This window comes from Sycon ciliatum, chromosome 2 (genome assembly GCF_964019385.1).
Source record: "Sycon ciliatum chromosome 2, ocSycCili1.1, whole genome shotgun sequence".
Taxonomy (NCBI): Eukaryota; Metazoa; Porifera; class Calcarea; order Leucosolenida; family Sycettidae; genus Sycon; species Sycon ciliatum.
In genome coordinates, this window is record NC_088644.1 from 42635276 (window position 1) to 42652953 (window position 17678).

At 44.6% G+C, this 17678-nt stretch overlaps 1 protein-coding gene across 2 annotated transcripts; it reads left to right on the top strand.

Moving 5' to 3' along the window:
- The first annotated feature begins 6808 nt into the window (after positions 1-6808).
- Positions 6809-16189, top strand: LOC135810177 (mucin-5AC-like). 2 transcript variants are annotated; one of them, XM_065323650.1, is made up of 11 exons: positions 6809-7073; positions 7417-7483; positions 8208-8948; positions 10470-10575; positions 10871-10936; positions 11203-11385; positions 12532-12614; positions 12859-13156; positions 13401-13463; positions 14158-14207; positions 14950-16189. In XM_065323650.1, exons 2-11 carry the CDS (start codon positions 7462-7464, stop codon positions 15630-15632), a joined length of 2295 nt encoding a protein of 764 aa, XP_065179722.1. In that variant the 5' UTR covers positions 6809-7073; positions 7417-7461; the 3' UTR covers positions 15633-16189. The 2 variants fall into 2 exon arrangements, with proteins under 2 accessions (XP_065179722.1, XP_065179723.1); XM_065323651.1 differs by lacking the exon at positions 6809-7073 and adding an exon at positions 7157-7300.
- Positions 16190-17678: the final 1489 nt, after the last annotated feature.

The following is a 17678-nucleotide window of genomic DNA, read 5'->3' on the forward strand; positions in this document are numbered from 1 at the left end:
GTACAAGAAGACCTGGACGCGTGTGGATCTTGGGCTCTCTCCGTGGGGGGAGATTACAATGCTGAGAAGTCAGCACATGTGGTTTTCTCCTCCTCAACGGACCCTCCTCCCTACACCTTCTCCCTTAATAACCGTAGCATCCCAACACTCAACGAGCACCGCCACCTCGGAGTCATCTTGGCTCACAACATGTCCTGGCAGCCACATTTCCTTCAAATGATAACGAAATTTCGCCAACGCATTGTTCTGCTGTGCCACATGGCCTCTCGTTTACCGCCTGCCGCCATATTGGCGCTTTACCGCGGATATGTTCGGCCTGTGGCGGAATACGCTAGCCAGCTTTGGTTCTGTGGCGTACCTGCACGAGATACCGGGTCACTGGACCGCCTTCAGGCAAAGGTCGCTAGACGATACCTGTACCGGAAAGGCTGCGCAGCTGAGTGGAGCACTTCCAAAACCGAGCTCTTTCGTGCAGCCGGTTTGGAATCCCTCAGTTGGCACAGACACATTGGAGCCCTCTGTCTGGTTTTTAACGTTATAAAGTTTCATCCACACCTTCTTCGTGCATGTCACTTCTCTCTTAGCTCTAGTGCCCGTCGCCCATTCTATCTCTTATTTGCTTCTGCTCAAGGTCCATATCGAAGCCGCCATGTTCTCTTTCATTCCCTAGCTGTATGGAACAATTTGCCAAAGGACTTGCGTGAAATTGCACATGCTCATACATTCAAAAGAGACTTAAAGCGTCATTTCTCTCAGTACTGCTACGACATTGCTGGGATCCCTGGATTTTAAACTGTGTTTTTCTTTCTTTTTCCCGTCGCGTGTGCATGTGCTGCTGTTGTCAGGCGCACTCCTGCACGTACTTCTCTGACATGCGAGGCTTCATATTTTTCTTTTTCCCGTCGCGTGTGCATGTGCTGCTGTTGTCCGGTGCACCCTGCAAGTACTGGCTGACATCCGAGGCTTCATGTTTTTGTTTGTTTGTTTTCTGACGTTTTCTGCTGGCTGAGCTCCTTGCTCTGTGTTTGGTCCGGAGACACCCCCTGATTTAGGTACCATTGCCTTTGGGTTATCCGTGATAATAATAATAATACGAAGTAGGCGGAATAGCGCGAGCTCCGGTGTGGGGAGAAACCTTTCTTAAGGTGGCCCTCTGAGCTTTACGGCACCCCGCCCGGAAAACAGCGTAACTTTGGTTACAATGCATATAATTGGTTCAAATTTTCAACACTAATTCCTGAGATCCCATAGTCTGATCTTCACCAGGAAAAATGGACCTCTTCACAAGCACTGTCGGTGTGGATGTGAATTTACGAAAATTGCCGTATATAGAACTCGTAACCAGCACTCAGAAATACCAATGTTTTTATCATGACATTTTTCACATGGAGTACATTCTTTACATCCAACTTGAGGTGCTAAAACAACAATATACAAAGAAAACCTCAGAAAAGGTTTCCAATATCGAAAACACAAAACCATAGTCCAAATGCGCAAAAGAACGACACATGTTGGAGATGCTCTTTACAGCCTATACTACCTGAGAACAGGCCACATTGAGTTTTAGCACCTAGCCAAAGGTCCACGGATTCAGAAAATATATACTTTTGGGGGTGTAGAAGCAACAACTGAAGCCACAGCCTGGTTACAAGGTCCGGCAATGGCTGAAAAAGAGAGAAAATTGGGTACCAAAATTTGATTTATGTAAATGTGTTTTACAGGGTAAATAGTGGTGTGAGAACGGTATGATCTTATTCGGATAGGTATGTCTGTCTGTGTGTTTGCCTCCCTCTGTGTGTGTGTGTGTGTGTGTGTGTGTGTGCGTTTGTGTGTATGTCTGTATGAAATTTTTAAACCAACTTGCAATTATTGGAATTTACTATTATTATTTCGAAATTTCACATATATTCACCTATGTTCAGGCGGCTACATCTCCGGAACGGCTTTGAATATCGCCCTCAAATTTTTTTGTGTGTTCTTGGATGATATAGGAAGGATTTGACTGCACTTTGGGAGCAATCCAAGAAAGTCGGTTTTTTGACCCCCAAAGCTCAGAGGGCCACCTTAATAATAATAATGATAATAATAATATTAACTGGTTTGAGGGAAAGAGACAAACGGGAAGAGTCTGAAGAAAAAATTGACTGTCACCACCAGGACTCGAACCAGGGACCCTCGCTTGTAGCCAGCGATGCTCTAACCACTGAGCTATGGTGTAGTCGTCATCCCAGCAGAGACCGTTCAACGTTTTCTTCAGACTTCGTCACTCACACTTCCTGTGAATCCACACAGGCGGGTGGGACGCAGCCCTCACTGTAACCCACACACTTCACGTACAAACTAGCACGCGGGGAGCCCCAAGTCATAAAATATTAACTGGTTTGAGGGAAAGAGACAAACGGGAAGAGTCTGAAGAAAAAATTGACTGTCACCACCAGGACTCGAACCAGGGACCCTCGCTTGTAGCCAGCAGATAATAATTTTTTTATTTTTTTATTTCAGCCAGTCGGCTACTATCATTTTCGTCTTGGGTTTTTTTTTTTTTTTTTTTTTTTTTTTACAAAAAACCACAAACCATTTGATGGCACAAAGCAGCAAGGCAGCGATGAGACATATGGAATTAGACAAGGGGAAGTAGCCATGTCGGGGCATGAGCCCGCCTTTCGGCACCGGGAGTTGCAGCTCGCTCGACTTGACTCTACTGAGTGCAGAGGACCCACACCTTGATCTGGTGAGCTGCGTCGTGGGGATTTTGCAGTCAGATGTGCGACTGCGGGGCTCGAACCCGCGACCTCTCGGGTCGCTGGCAAGTGCAGTACCCAACGTACTACCGGGGAGCCCCCAAAATAATACATGTAGGGTGGTAAGACATTATTTTGAGGTGCTTGCATCAAACCAACTACATGTATGTTCTCTTTGACCCCCATGCTGCGTCAGAAGCAGTTGGTTTGCACCGGGGACGGCGGGGAGCCCTACACATACTAGAGAGGTTAAGTTTCACGTAAAAGTCTTACGTACGTCCGTGAACTAATTATTACTTAATACGTCAAAAAGTGAAAAAAAACTCACGTAAAATTTGACGTGTTTTACGTGAGTTGACTGTCCCGCACGTAAGTTCATGACGTGAGTTTTGGAAGTTTCGTTTGGTTATTCCGACCGAATTTGTGTGAGTTTCCGGAATTTTATCGAGTTTTATCGAGTTTGTTGGAAGATTTGATATTTGTGCGAACTAAACCCGAATCCTGCCAGGCAAAATTTCACGTCACGTCGCACGTGTAACTTAACCTCTAAAAATTACACATAACGTGAGATTTGCACCGCGTTTTGAAAAATTGCAAAAAACGTGTAACTTAACCTCTCTACTGCATGTACATGTACATGTACATGTACATGCACCATCAAGAGTATAACCTTCCTGGGAGGTTGTTACACTCTTGATGGTACCAAGACTGCAAGAGTCGCCAAGAGTATAATTATAAGGGGTTACATGTACACGACTGTATTGATGGTACATGTACCTGTACATTGTATCAAGAATATAGTACTCTTGATTGTACAAGCCTCTGGGTCATCCTAATAAAGATATTATTATTATTATGTGTAGGGCTCCCTGGTTTGCACAACTCCTGGAGCTAGCTGCATGCCTCAGGCGAGCAGAACTGAATGTAGTTTACAAAATAATAATCTCGTCAAACTCCAAAGAAATGCAGGTTGTCTGGTTGAAATTTTCGTCCATGGAAACATTCCAGTAAAAGGCTAACGTACATGTACATGTACATCAGTGGTAGATTGACATCTTTAGTCCTGATTCCTGAACTAAAAATAAATATTATTTGTTTTGTAACATGGAATGATTTGTCAATGAAACCCAGGGAGTCGTCAAATATTTGACGACTCCCTGATGAAACCTCTTCGGATGAAAATGACGAAATTAAATTCGCAACGAATCTTTCTGCTCCAATAATAAAGAGTAATATTCACCTACACAATATTCACCGTATTTGATAACATGTCATGTAATTAAAGCTTGAACTTTGAAGGCACACTTCTCAGTCTAGTACAGTACTACAACTGTCAGTACATTCTGATATGCAGCTATTACTAGTACAATGTAGTACCAAGAGTACATAACCCCCTGGGGGTTATGTACTCTTGGTATTACCGTAAAATCCCGCCAGAGCGCCCCGTCTCTCCCATCCGCCCCTCCCTGACTTCTTGTCAGGGACGTGATTGATTGTATCCTCGTATGACTCTGTCGCAGTCTGTGATGCCGTACTCTACTGCAGACGCGTGCTCAACCCCGTTGGAAATGTACAAGTTAGTGTTTAGTGTTATTTCTCTAACTTAGATTTTCTATAATAGTTCAATTTTTGTTTCAGTGTCCTTTAGTACAACGACGATTCCTGATGAGTGTTGTACGAAAACTTGTTTGAATCCCTTTCTTTCTCTACACAATTTCTTCACATTTTTCATCGTTTTATTGCACATTGTCTCCACAGTTTTACAATACATGAATACAGTGTACACAAATGTCGATCCAGCTTGTATTACTGATTGCGGTTATCAAATTGTTGTCTCCTCGCCGTTTGTTCAAATAATAATAATAATAATAATAATAATAATAATAATAATAATAATAATAATAATAATAATAGAGAGGTTCTGCAAAACGAAAATGTGTACGAACTTTCGCTCCACGTCACGAAGCGAGAAACTTCGCACGAACTTTCGCAACTTTGGACGCGAAACTTGCAGGGAACGCGAAATGAACTTTCGTAGGAAGTAAATTACTTTCCCTTTGCTGTAATCTCTGTGTGAAACTTGTGGAGTTGGAAATCTAGCTCCAGCACCGCAGAACTCTCAGCAGTATGCAGCGTGAGCAAGGCGTGTATGGTGGAAGTGAAAATACTTCTGTGACTCTTCAGCCACGTCTGGCTCTTGACACGGAGTCCTGAGAAATTTCTCACGAAACAGGTTTTACATTACTTTCCCTTTGCTGTAATCTCTGTGTGAAACAAACGAACGGGACGAAAACGACATGCACTTTAGACTTCAGGCTGCTCTGAAATCCCAAACGAAAGGCCGACATTGTCCACACTCGAGATCACCCAAAGAATGAAGCGAGTTTGATTCAAAATCAAAAAAAATGTTGGGGATCGTCTGAAGCATATTCAAGCGAGGTACAGTCGGGCTTGATGACTGATCAAAGCCCTCGGGCCCAGCCCTTGGCCTTGGGCCTACGGCCCTCGGGCTGGACCCTTGGGCTTTGATCAGCCATCAAGCCCTCTGTACCTCGCTTGATTATCTACATCAAGAGTCCATATGTAGACTCTTGTCTACATACACAAGAAAGTAGGGGGAACGGTGCAACTGCAAGTGTGAGTACCGTATTTTCTCAATAATAAAAGCCCAGGTCTCCAATAATGACCCGGGTGAGGGTGGTTTGAAATAATAAGAGCACAGTCTCAATAGTAGCGCGGGTCACGAGTATGCAACAAGTATATTATTGACTGCATATAAAACAGCAGTACAACATGCCAAGAACATATTTTGTAAGGAGGTTTTCGGTCTACTGCTTCCTTCCTGGCGCCAATGCTATTGTGAAACATCTGTTTTGACAATATTCCTGAGTTTAGGGCTGAAAAATCAGTCATGATAATTATGGTCAGTTTATGCCTGTACAGACTAGATGGAGTTGGCTTGATAGTTCACAATTGAAAAAATAAGAGCCCAGTCTCCAATAAAAGCCTAGTCTCTAGTAATAGTGCGGGCCGGGTAGAGCTGTCACTGAAAAAATAAGAACCCCGGGCTCTTATTGAGAGAGAAATAAACCCAAAAAGTGTGAAGTGCGGTGCAACAAAAAAACAGGCTCAACTCGGGGGCCCGTATTTGACGACTCCTTGGTAGTCATGGCCCAAATTAAATTTGGGCCATTTATTTGCAAATTATTATTTGCAAATTATTTGCTACATCGATATTTTGCCGCACAATTTTGCCACACGTTTTTCGATATTCTGCTTGGCATTTCCTTTCTCCGTCGGTATTTTGCTTTGGTTTTGCTCGAGATGAAATGAGTTTTAGGGAAAACTCAGCGATAATTGTCGCTGATGACGACGATATTTTAGATTGAGCTCCTGCTGCTGCTCAACTTTCCACTGAAATGTAGCCATGAGTCTGTTTTTTACAACGTTTGTGCTTGTTTTCAACCTTGGTGACTGATTGTGTTGGGGAAGTCCCTAAGAAGCCTTGGATTTTTCGAAAAGCCCACCAAAACTCGATATTTTGCTCAAAACTTGCCGGAAACTTGCGCATCTGATATTTTGCTCAAAGAATTGCTAGCAAATTTGGCATTTTGGGCTATGACTACTCCCAAGAGTACATAAACCAATTTTTTTTTTATGTACTCTTGCTACTCCGCGATCCGATCCTTGAGGCTTGAGCTTGGCCTGCTTCGACTCATGCGAATCCGGAATTCTGGCTTCATCCGCCACGTGCACAATATTGCAGATGATTATAGCAAGAGAAGTGGGGGGTTATGGACTCTTGATTATAGACATACGATATTGACCTACCGTACACGCTTGCACTTCTTGTACGGCGCTGGTGCCCAAATTAGTTCCCTGGTCACATTGTGCGCCAGTTGAAAGTCAAAATATGTCCAAAAACATCAAGCCTTGACCTGTTGACTGAACCGCTGTCATGACATGGATTTGTACAGAAGCTTGTGCTTAGCGGTACGGGGTGCACGTGTCGATTTGGCACAAAGAGCCTGTGAAGTATATGATCGATTATCGTTGAGTGATGCAATGAGCCCTGCCGGACCTCACTTCACCAGTTTACGGCTTGTGTTTCCAGTTCATGGTGTGAGAGTGACGGTTCATGCTGCCTACTTGTTTTACACAAGTCTTTATACACTTACACACGGCATTGTAAGCAACTGTTACTAGTACTTGAGCGTTTAGTTTATTATCTAGGAATTACTAGTATTTCTTTTGTCTGGGGACGTCTTGCTTTGCGTGCTCTCGCCGTGCTTGCAATCAGCTTCTTTCAATTCAGAATTTTGACATCGTACGGTAAGGTGTATTTTCCTCCATAGTACACTGTCATTGAATGATTGTACTTCCAATGTCCTCATGTTCAGCAAACGCTTGTTTGTGCTACTGAGAATAGGAGGGACAATTATTATGTTATCTCTAGACATTTCCTTTTCGGAGGAAAGGAAAGATTAGTGCCGTTTTGCTTTTATGTGTCGTGCTGCGACTTGATTCTGGTTGAAGGCGGCTGTCGAAGCTTCTTTCTTGTACGGTAACGTTAGAATTGATTGTAGACTTCTACTTGAAGGAGTAGTGCATGCTGTGGGAAGAAAGAGAGAGAGAATTATAAAAATTGGCTTCACCGTACTTATCGTTTCCTCAGGACTGGTGACCCACTATTCGTGACCTGCTATTCTCATCTACCACTATGAATCATCTAAACATGTCTGGTAAGTCGTGGAATTCATTTGTCCATTTGTCTACGGGATGCACCATTTCCCTACACACTCGGCGTACTGTCCAAAGCAATGCCATCAAGAGAGAAGATAGGTTATGCAGATATTTTGAACGCTTGGTAATTGTTTGTTGCCGTTTTTTGCTCCTTCCGACGATATCGAAACCTGTATTCCACGAAGTACCCAGTACTGACTTGCTGAATACACAAATAATCAAAATACGAACCCAATGTTACCGTACTTTGTGAGCAATTAAAAGTTTTTCCCCCAGGACTGTGTTGAATTTTTAAGCGCGGGGTAGAGGTCTTCAGGTACTGCAGGGGTTCTTTCTTTAGATAAGTGTCTACCTCGTGGGCGCACTTTGCCCTACCAGTCTTGACAAGAAAAGTGACAGGAAATCACAATGAATTTTTCATTGCTGACCCCCAATGAATGTACTAGCTAACATATTTTCAGTGACTTTCATCAAGTTATAGCCTTACCAGGTATTTGTGACCATTCGTTTCATATCTGGTTTCATGTGCATTGACCTTGGTCTGATTAACAAAATTTAATTTGGTGGGCGTTTTGAATAGAACACTGAGCATCCCATTGGCCTCGAATACATGTAAGTTCCACGCATATCAAGATTTTGTGTAAAGATCAATGTTTACTATCTGTCCGGGTATAATTTCTGATCTGTTTTTATACTCTGTTCCCTTGATTTTAAATTATATAGATGGTCACCATCACCCGATGGTGATCAACCCACATCAACTGCAGCCAGTTCGCATGCCGGTGCGTATGGTCTGCATGATGCCAAGTCACACCCCAGCACCTGCCTCTGGACAGCCATCCATGCAGCCCCATGTGATGCACCCATGCCCGCAGCCGATGCTGACGTCAACTGCAATGTATTCGCCCTGGGCACACCCTGCAAGTAGACCACCAATGCCAATGTATACTGGTTATGTCATTACTAATCAAGTCCAGCCACAATATGCAACCGCTCCTCGGGTAGCCAGGGTGCAGCAAGTTCCAATGCACGCATCCATCCCTGAACAGGCTACATCACCTCAGGGCAGTGATTCAAGTCGGAGGAGCAGTAGCAGCAGCAGCAGCAGCAGCAGCCGCTCGAGCACACAAGCAGTTTGTGCTCGTGTCATTCCATACAATGTGTATTCTGAGGCAAGAGCTTCTGCTGCAAGAGTAAATAGTGATGACGTAGGTTCTGTTTCAGAGCAGCAATTGCAACAGCAGCAGCATCAACACGCCCACCAAATGCAGCACAACCAGCAACAACAGCTTCAAAGGCAACACCAACTACACCAGCAGCACCAGCACCAGCACCAGCAGCAGTATTCACATATCTTACAGAACCCGCCGCAACCGTCCGAACCTGACTTGTTTGCACAGGAATCACTTTCACCCAGCATTGAAAGGCGAAGCGAAGCATCGTCACAAAGTAGCTTAAGAAAAGGTAGGCACCTTTGTCCTGATATAGCCAACAGCAGATCTTCTGGTTTTGCTCTCGGTGTGTAACTACACTTGCTTAATTTCATTGGCTTACATGTTGGTGGTTAGGGGTGCGCGGATTATGCCCGTACGCACCCGATTTTATGCTTTTGGGCATTTCCCGCAGAAATTCGAAAGTATTCTCCAAAAACATCGAAAGAATTCTCCAGGATTCCCCCAATCCATCCAACAAACCAGCACGAATCGTGCCTTGCGCATGCGCTTTAGTATGCTAGATGGACGGGCAGGCACGTGATCACTGATTTGCACCATTGCTGCATGCAGGATCTACAGATCTACACAGTTACAGCTGTACTCAGGCTGTACTGTTCATCAAATTCACATGTACGTGCGTCCATGGATGCGTGCTCGTTCTCTGGTAGGTCAAAATTGTCAGAATCCCCCTAAATTTTTCTGAAGGGTAATGGATCTGGCAAAAAATCATAGAATTCCCCTCCTAAAATTTTTTCTTAACAATAGTGCAGTGAAACCTGTCTAAGGCGACCCCTCAAGGGACGAGAAAACGTGGTCGCCGTGGCCAAGTGGTCTTCTTATCCAGGTTCAGTGGGTCATGTGACCATATCCACATGTGATACATCATTTTGATCAGTGTAACAGTTACTGTAGAGGCAGAAAATTTCGTCGGTCAATAATTTCGTCCAAAGAAAAGGAGTTCGTCCGGTTGACAATTTCGTCCATGGACCATAAGAGTGTATAGAAAAGCTGGACAAATCGATATTCGTCCTACATTTAATTTAGTCCAAAAGCTCCTTGGACGAAAAAGACGAAATTAAATTCCAGACGAATATTTCTGCTTATACAGTATCACAGTGTACACACCTATGTTACTCTAGCACCACTCATGCGCCTGGGGTCCTCAGACCTGTCAAGTGTTGTGCATGCACCATGCACATCTACACTTCCTGCACTGATGTGTAGATCTACCATGCATGGTGCACCATGCAATGCATACATTTACATGTACTAGCACTGTGCAACGCGGTCGCGGGCGGGTGGTCGTCAGTCGCGTTGAGCGAGTGGTCGCCTTATCCGAGCTGTTTTGAATGTGAATGCGTCCGTGGCAAGGAAATGTGGTCGCAATGGTCGAGTGGTCGCCATATCCGAGTGGTCGCCATTACAGGTTTTACTGTATTCCCAAATTGTTCTGGGATTAATCCACACACACCTATTGGTGGTACATGTCTCATCTTGATGAATTGTTGCCTTCACAACTGCATCTCACCAGCTAGTATGTGTTGCCTATCTGTTAGTGTGGCTGACTGTATTTCTGTGTGTGTATATGTGTGTGCACGTGAGTGTGTGTGTGTGTGTGTGTGCGCACATGTATGTATGTGTGTGTACACGCAAACACATGATGTGGTGTGTGTAAGTAAGTGTGTATGTGTGTGAGTGTGTGCGCGCGTGTGTGTGTGTGTGTGTGTGTGTGTGTGTGTGTGTGTGTGTGCACCTGTCTAATTGCTTTCAGTCACACAATCAGGAGCAATTTCAACACATGCTGTCTCGACTGTGACATCAGCGACTACCACTGAAATAAGCAGTGCTGAGACTGCTCGCCAAGGCAGTCATGCAAGGTGAGTGCTTGTACTTTGTAGACCAGTCCTGCACAATTGTGTGCAGTAGGAGGCCCTATGCTGGACATTGTCTGAGTTGTTCACACTTGATTGGCAATGATATGGTCTTTGGTGCTGCTTGATAGAATCTGTGCAAGACCAAAGCATGTAAGTGTGAATTTGCCTGAGATTGGTTCTGTGCTTGCCATGCCAACGAACCAAGCTGGGTGTAAATTTCTGTACATGTAACTAATTGTTATCCCATTGGCAATGGGCACTTTATGAAGACAGTTTCGTTCATGTTGTGTGTATGCAGCAAAGACAGTTCGGGCACTCGCGTGTCCCACCATCACCCATTTCAGGCGAAGAAGCATGTGAAAAAGTAAGTACCCCCACGCGTGTATGGCATTTTTACTTTTGTCAACTTGTGCTACTGCTGCTGCTGATGATAATGATGATGGTGATGGTGGTCTTCTCTACAGTGCTGTGTTCTAGTTTATCCCTGTCAGTGATGCTGTTGCAGTCAGCCTTTGCTGGTACATATATGAGCATTTATAGTAACATGTGTGTATCTGTCTGTCTGTCTGCCTGTCTGTGTGTGCGTGTGCATGCGTGTCTGTGTGTGTCTGTGTGATTATTTCATTTTAGGATGAATGTTGCCTCTGCTAAATCCTTGACCAAACCACCTGGAAGAAAGAAGATGAAGCCCGTTGCTGCCAGTTCATCAGCAGCAACATCGAAGTCCTCAACAGCAGCCTCAAAGAGCTCCTCTTCAGTTGCCCTTCACCGCAAGAAGGCTTTGGCTGTGTCTAGGAAGCACAAGCGCCTCAGGTTAGTCATGGGGAAATGTTTGCGTAGTCCATGGCGGGGGTTCTGCTTTGAGAAAGGTTGTTACGCCAGGGCAAAGCGAATGGTGTTGCACGACTACAAGTAGTAGTCTGACATAAATAATTACTTGTGTTGCTCCTGCATGTGTCCCTGCATGTGTCATTTTTGAATGCACGTTTATTGGACAGGTTTGTCATTTGCCTGTCACTTGTCAGATGTAGTGGACATCTCGTGGTTGGTGGATGACTTTCCCTGTTCCTAGCCATGGCACCTAGATCAAATGCCATATGCTGTCTAAATCGGACTGTCCACCATCTTGATGAGCTGACTTGGCATTATTTTTAAAGACCGCTATCGTGTGTCCTAGAGTATTCTTGTTTGCGAAAAAAAATTCAATGTGCATGTGCGTGCGTGCGTTCAATTCCCGACGATTATGGTCGTACACGTCTTTCTTCTCTTTCTCATTCTCCTAGCTCTTCTTTCATTCTCCTGGGTAGTTACCAACAGCCAGTGTATGCCGGAGTATGTGGTGTGGCATGTGTGTGTCAAAAAAAGAATGAAAAAAAAATGAAAAATAAGGATACACTGGCCAGAAAGAGCCACTTCAATAAGCTGTGTGGTGGATACCAGGCTAACATTAGTGGCGGTCCATTCATCAGCCTCGCAAGCTGTTGAATGGTGTAATCCTAGCACAAGTTGCAAAGTCTAACATAGCTGTTCGCTATCATCGCTTCCGCGATGGGCATGTCTGAGTCTGAGTGCGTGCATGTACTCCAATATAATTGGGAGGATTGACTTAATGTTCGATAACTGTGCTCGTGTCACAGGCAATCGTGGCATTCGCCTCTAGTGAAATAGGAAGGACACGTCAGAACTGCACATTTTAAATTTGGCACAGTGGGAAGCAGAGAAGGGATTCACCGAACTGCTGGACAACTGTAACTTCATCACCAAGTATATTCTTTGGCTTTGCCTAATGGTAAAGTATTACTGGTGATTGAAAGGCGAGCGTGCGTGCTTCTGCTCTACAGTACTGTTGGGCGCCGAAGAACGACCAGGCTAGAATTTCACGGTGCTACTTCACTCTTTTCCAAATGGCACACACTCTTCTAACTCCTCATTTCTCTCCGGGTATTCTGTCACGTTTAGATCGCACAAGAAACCCAAGGACGCGCCGTTGATATGCACCGGCAAGAGGAAGCGCACGCCAACAGAGAAGAAAGAGGCAGCGGGTAAGTACACGAGTGTGTCTGCTTGGCTCTGTTGCTTCATGTGCTCATGCTGCCACCGCCTGTAGCCATGCGCCCACTGTCCTATCTCATTCCAAGTTGCCTAGCCGTGTTCGTTTGACTTATGTCTTTTCATAGTCGTGTTGTACACGGCAGCCACTGTAGGTTACACCATGGGTTGGCAACCGATTTGACTGTACATGTACTACAAGCTTGATGTATGCATGCTTTCTCTTATTTTCTATAGATACGGAGAAAATGATAAAGAGTGCTATGCGTATTACTGCTGCTACTACTACTACTACTACTACTACTACTACTACTATTACTACTACTACGCAGCCAGTTGAAAAGCCCAAGAAAGCACTCAAGCCAGCACCTGCTGCAGCACCACGGGCACTTTCAAAGAAGCCAGTAGCGCAGTCCGCAGCGTCGCTGCCATTCAATGCGAAGAAAGTAGACAGCGTTGCAAGCAGTCGGAGAGTTTCCCGTGACAGTAAAGAACCAGCAGAATCAGCAGCCGAGGATGACGTTGTCGGTGGAGAGTAAGTTTGAGCACCACATCGTTCTTGTTTTTTTGCAGGCTAGACTGGTCCAATCTGACCATTGAAGCCTGGCTGGCTACCATGTCATCTACGTAATACTGTTTCAGGCACACTCTGAGAGGAGAAACGGAGTAGAGGTCACTGTACATGTGTCCTGTATTTCCGCCAGGACTGGAAGTCTATACTCTAGTACCTGCTATGCTTGCTTATGCTTGAATCTTTTGTACTCTTGTACTGTGTTCAGCTGTCCTGTTCCAGGTTGTCAAGGACTAGGCCATGCGCGAATTGGATTCTCCACACATAGAAGGTCAGCTACTGTGCAGTCAATTCAAATTCCAGATTGAAATCAGTGGGACTGGGAATCTTTCATGCATATTATTCCCCGTGCATCCTTTGGGAACTGCAGACTTCTGCATGCTGGATGAAGTAGTCTTGGTCCGAGGAGGCTTGAGATACAGTGTTCGTGAGATGTTCATAATTTTGTGCGCTTCATATTTCTGAGCCTGTGGCATCACCGTGACCACCCCCACAGATGCTGTGGAGGTGTATAAAGATGAAAGTTTCAGAATGTGTTGTCCTTGCACTGGGTCGCATGGTTTTGGTTTGAAGATGCCGGGATTCCTCTTTCCCCGGCGAAAGCGCTCCGAAGTCCATGATTTTGCACTGAAAGTGATCATTTGGATTTCCTGGATGTGCAACTAGTATGTCTAGGGAATATCTGGTGAATGGTGCACCACGTAGCGTCCTCAGATCAAGACCATTCAACTCAGCACCAGGAAGGATGCATGTTCTGAGGTTTTTGATCGGATCCTGAAGTTTCCCCATCAGTGGCTGGACTGACAATTTCCCTTGTTGCTACTTGGGTTAACACTTGTATTCTGTTGTTGTTGTTGTTGTTGTTGCTGTTGTTGTTGTTGTTGTTGTTGTTGTTGTTGTTGTTGTTGTTGTTGTTGCTGTTGCTGTTGCTGTTGTTGTTGTTGTTGTTGTTGTTGATTGTGTAGTGTATCCGGCTGTCCCATTGCACGAGCATGGAGCACAATACATGAGTCAGGTAAGTGTGACCTGGCAAGGACATTAGAGGAATGCGAGCTACTAGAATCGCAAGGAAACGCTAGGATATGGAATCATGCAACAGCTATTTCAAAGAACCAGTCCTCTATATGCCTTTTCATTGCTAGCAATTGGAGGAGGCATCAATTTTGTTAACACGGCGCTTGCATGGATATGTGCGTTGTCACCACCGTCGTACAGCTTTGATCGTCACCTGTTTCTTTCCTTGCTGCTGTTTCATACCCCTCTGGTATCGAATAGCGCATGGAACTCGGAGTTGTGACTAACCGCCCTGCCCATTGTTGTGCAGATTGGCATGCACAAACACCATTGTAGCTTACTGTGCTCTAGGAGCATGTCGGTGTATGTCCATGTTGAAACTACAGGTGTGATATGTGAAATCCGACAGCAGACAGTGTGCAGCCCTGCATGTGTTACATACAGCTTTAAACGGTCTACTCACCATGCAATGTGTACCACCTGAAGTGCTCATGAACATGAATTGGGGACTGGATCAGAGTGGATGTTTACACTCCTTATGTCAAGTTATGTGTCCCCGGGCCTATCGATCTATCAAGTATCGACTTGTTTAGGATACAGCTTTGTCATACGCATTCCGTTCAGCGCATTATATCATTGTAGAAGTCCATTGGTGGTGCTGTCGGACTTCACATTCCACAGCTGTAGTTATGTGCTGAGTAGAGTTCTTATTATGTTCGCTCTCAACCCCGCCCTCCTTGTAGAAATCAAGCGGACTTTGAAGCACATGAAAGCCGTTGAACGGTTGCGATTGGAGATTGCTGAAGAAGACCGGCTCATGTCGGTTCTACTGCCGTTCAAGGAAGCGCTGGAACGGACTTCAGCCGAGCTGGCATCGCGTGAAGAAAACAGTTGTGACGACACAGAGGACTGTGGAAGTCCACACCATCCAGCAGAGACTGATGGTGACGGCACTCCTCGTCCACACATCAATAGTGTCACCGCTACTCCACGTTCCAAGGCAGAACACTCCGACACCGCTGCTGCTACTTCCGGCACTACCACTCCAAAAGCTTGTGCTGCTGAGAGCAGTAGTAGTGCAAGTACTCCGCAGGCCTATCACCCTGTCTTTCCAAGCACGTCTACAACTTCAGGTGCGTTCTCACCAGCTAGGAGATTGTCCGATAGCAATTATAGATTGAGTCAGCAGGCTATTAGTGGTAAATTTGACAGCAGTGCAATGTCACAGTCCTCGACGGTCTACTCGCCAGAGGTGCCCAGTGCCGTCACCTTGTCAGCCCAGCACAGTCCCTCGTCACAGTCCGCCATGTCAACGCCATCTGGTAGAGTCTTTCCGGCAGTTTGCGGCAGTTCGCCAGTACAAACGACAACTGTTATGCCGCTGCACACGCTTTCAACTTTGGCCACCGAGTCTGTCTTTTCCTAGCTCAAGTTTGATCACAGCTCTCGCAAACAGGGACAGTGATCTCTTGCGAGGAACCTGGGATATTGTTTTCGACGTCTTATGGAATTAGTTTAGATTTTACTTTGTAGTCTGCAGTGTTATAGAACTAGTCTGTCGTAGTGGCAGCATGGATGTTATGTGTCATAGTGGCAGCATGGATGTTAAAGCATATACATATTTAGGTCATTGGGTTTCCTGCCCGGATTTCCGTAGGGTGATCACGACAGTTCCAAATAAGCATTATTATTATTATCATTGATTCATATTCACTCTACTATATCAATTGTTGCACCTAACATTCGAGCTTGCCGACTTGAGCCCTACTCAGTTATACTTTATAAATATTATCATTTACCTCTTGCCCATTTACCATGATGATTAACTGTTACTTGATTTGCTCCACTCATGCATCAGTTGAGATATTTTCCACATGGTCAAACCAGCACATGAAATTCATTAGTTCCAATTTTCTCTTTTGTCGTCTTCATTCCGTATCAAGTAATAATATATGTGCATGGCTACATGCCATACTGGATCAACATTATCGTAGTCTTTGTTTGGGGTGCCGAGACGCCGAGACGCTCCATTCTTCCTTTATTCCCAATCGAACTCGCGCACTTCCGCCAAAACTGGGTTTTTGTATGCAAAATGTCACAAAAAGCGCCATTTCTTTCTTACCACCTTCGAAACATCGATGCTTTCTTTGGCACTTTAGATAGTCAAAGTCCACACAGAATATTTGAATCTAAATCCACTTGTTCACCTTTCCTGCTGGGCTGTAAGTAATTAGTTTGTAGTACATGTATAGTACTTATATCAGTGCATGCGCTAAGGACTAAAATGTGCTCTGACACAATGTCCTGCCAGTTGCAAAAATGGCCGGACATGTCCGGACATGCAAATTTTCACATCAAATCACACAGTGTTCAGTGTAGAATTAATACCATCGAAATGTTATCACGACGTGAAAAGAGTCCGACCTTGGCTGCTGCTGCGACCCACGCTTTCTCTTGCCAGACGACATCACTAATGACTATGAGACAAAGGATTGACGTGCCTTTTCTTTTTGTAATTTGCAAAAAAGTGCGCGGACACTTTGTCCGGATGTGTACAAAACATCCGGAAACTGACCGTAAACGGTCGGAAATTGTCCTATGTCCGACCGTTATTTCGCGCCCTGTTATATCTTCGTTTTTACAAAACATACTTCGAATATCATTAATTTTCATTTATGACGCCCATGGCTTTATAACTGAGACTTAAAAAAGGTGCGGACATACATGTACGGTATAAAAGCACGGATGACCGCGATTGGCCCATACTGTAAGACATGTATATATAACGAGGAAGCAAATCTAACGTTTTAACGGATGACATTTCTTCGTTTATAATAATAATAAGATCCGTTGAGGCCGTACGTATAGGATATTGACCAAGACGAGGTCTATATTTCCCATATACTGTATAAGCAGAAAAATTCGTCTGGAATTTAATTTCGTCTTTTTCGTCCAAGAAGCTTTTGGACTAAATTAAATGTAGGACAAATATCGGTTTGTCCAGCTTTTCCATACACTCTTATGATCCATGGACGAAATTTTCAACCGGACGAACTCCTTTTCTTTGGATTTGGACGAAATTATTGACCGACGAAATTTTCTGCCTCTACAGTAGACCGAAGTCGAGGTCAATATCCTATTTATCACGATTCCTTTGCCATAACCCCAAAATTTGAACCTTTAGGAGCTATTGTAACCTTTTTAGTATAGCATTTGTACTATAGTGTACATAGGATGTTGCCTATTTGAGTACAAGACTGTAAGAACAACAGAGTTCAGCATCTGCAGCACAGTGGCTGGGTGGTACAAGGGGTTGCTTGAGATTCATACTGTTGTGAGTTCAAATCCTGCTGTTCTCTTCCTTTGTCTTCTTTCTTTCAATTTTTCTTTTTGAAGTGGAGAGAAAAATTCCAAGTCCCTCCAAAGTCGATACAAGCGGTCGATATAAGCGGTCGATATTGCGGCGATATGG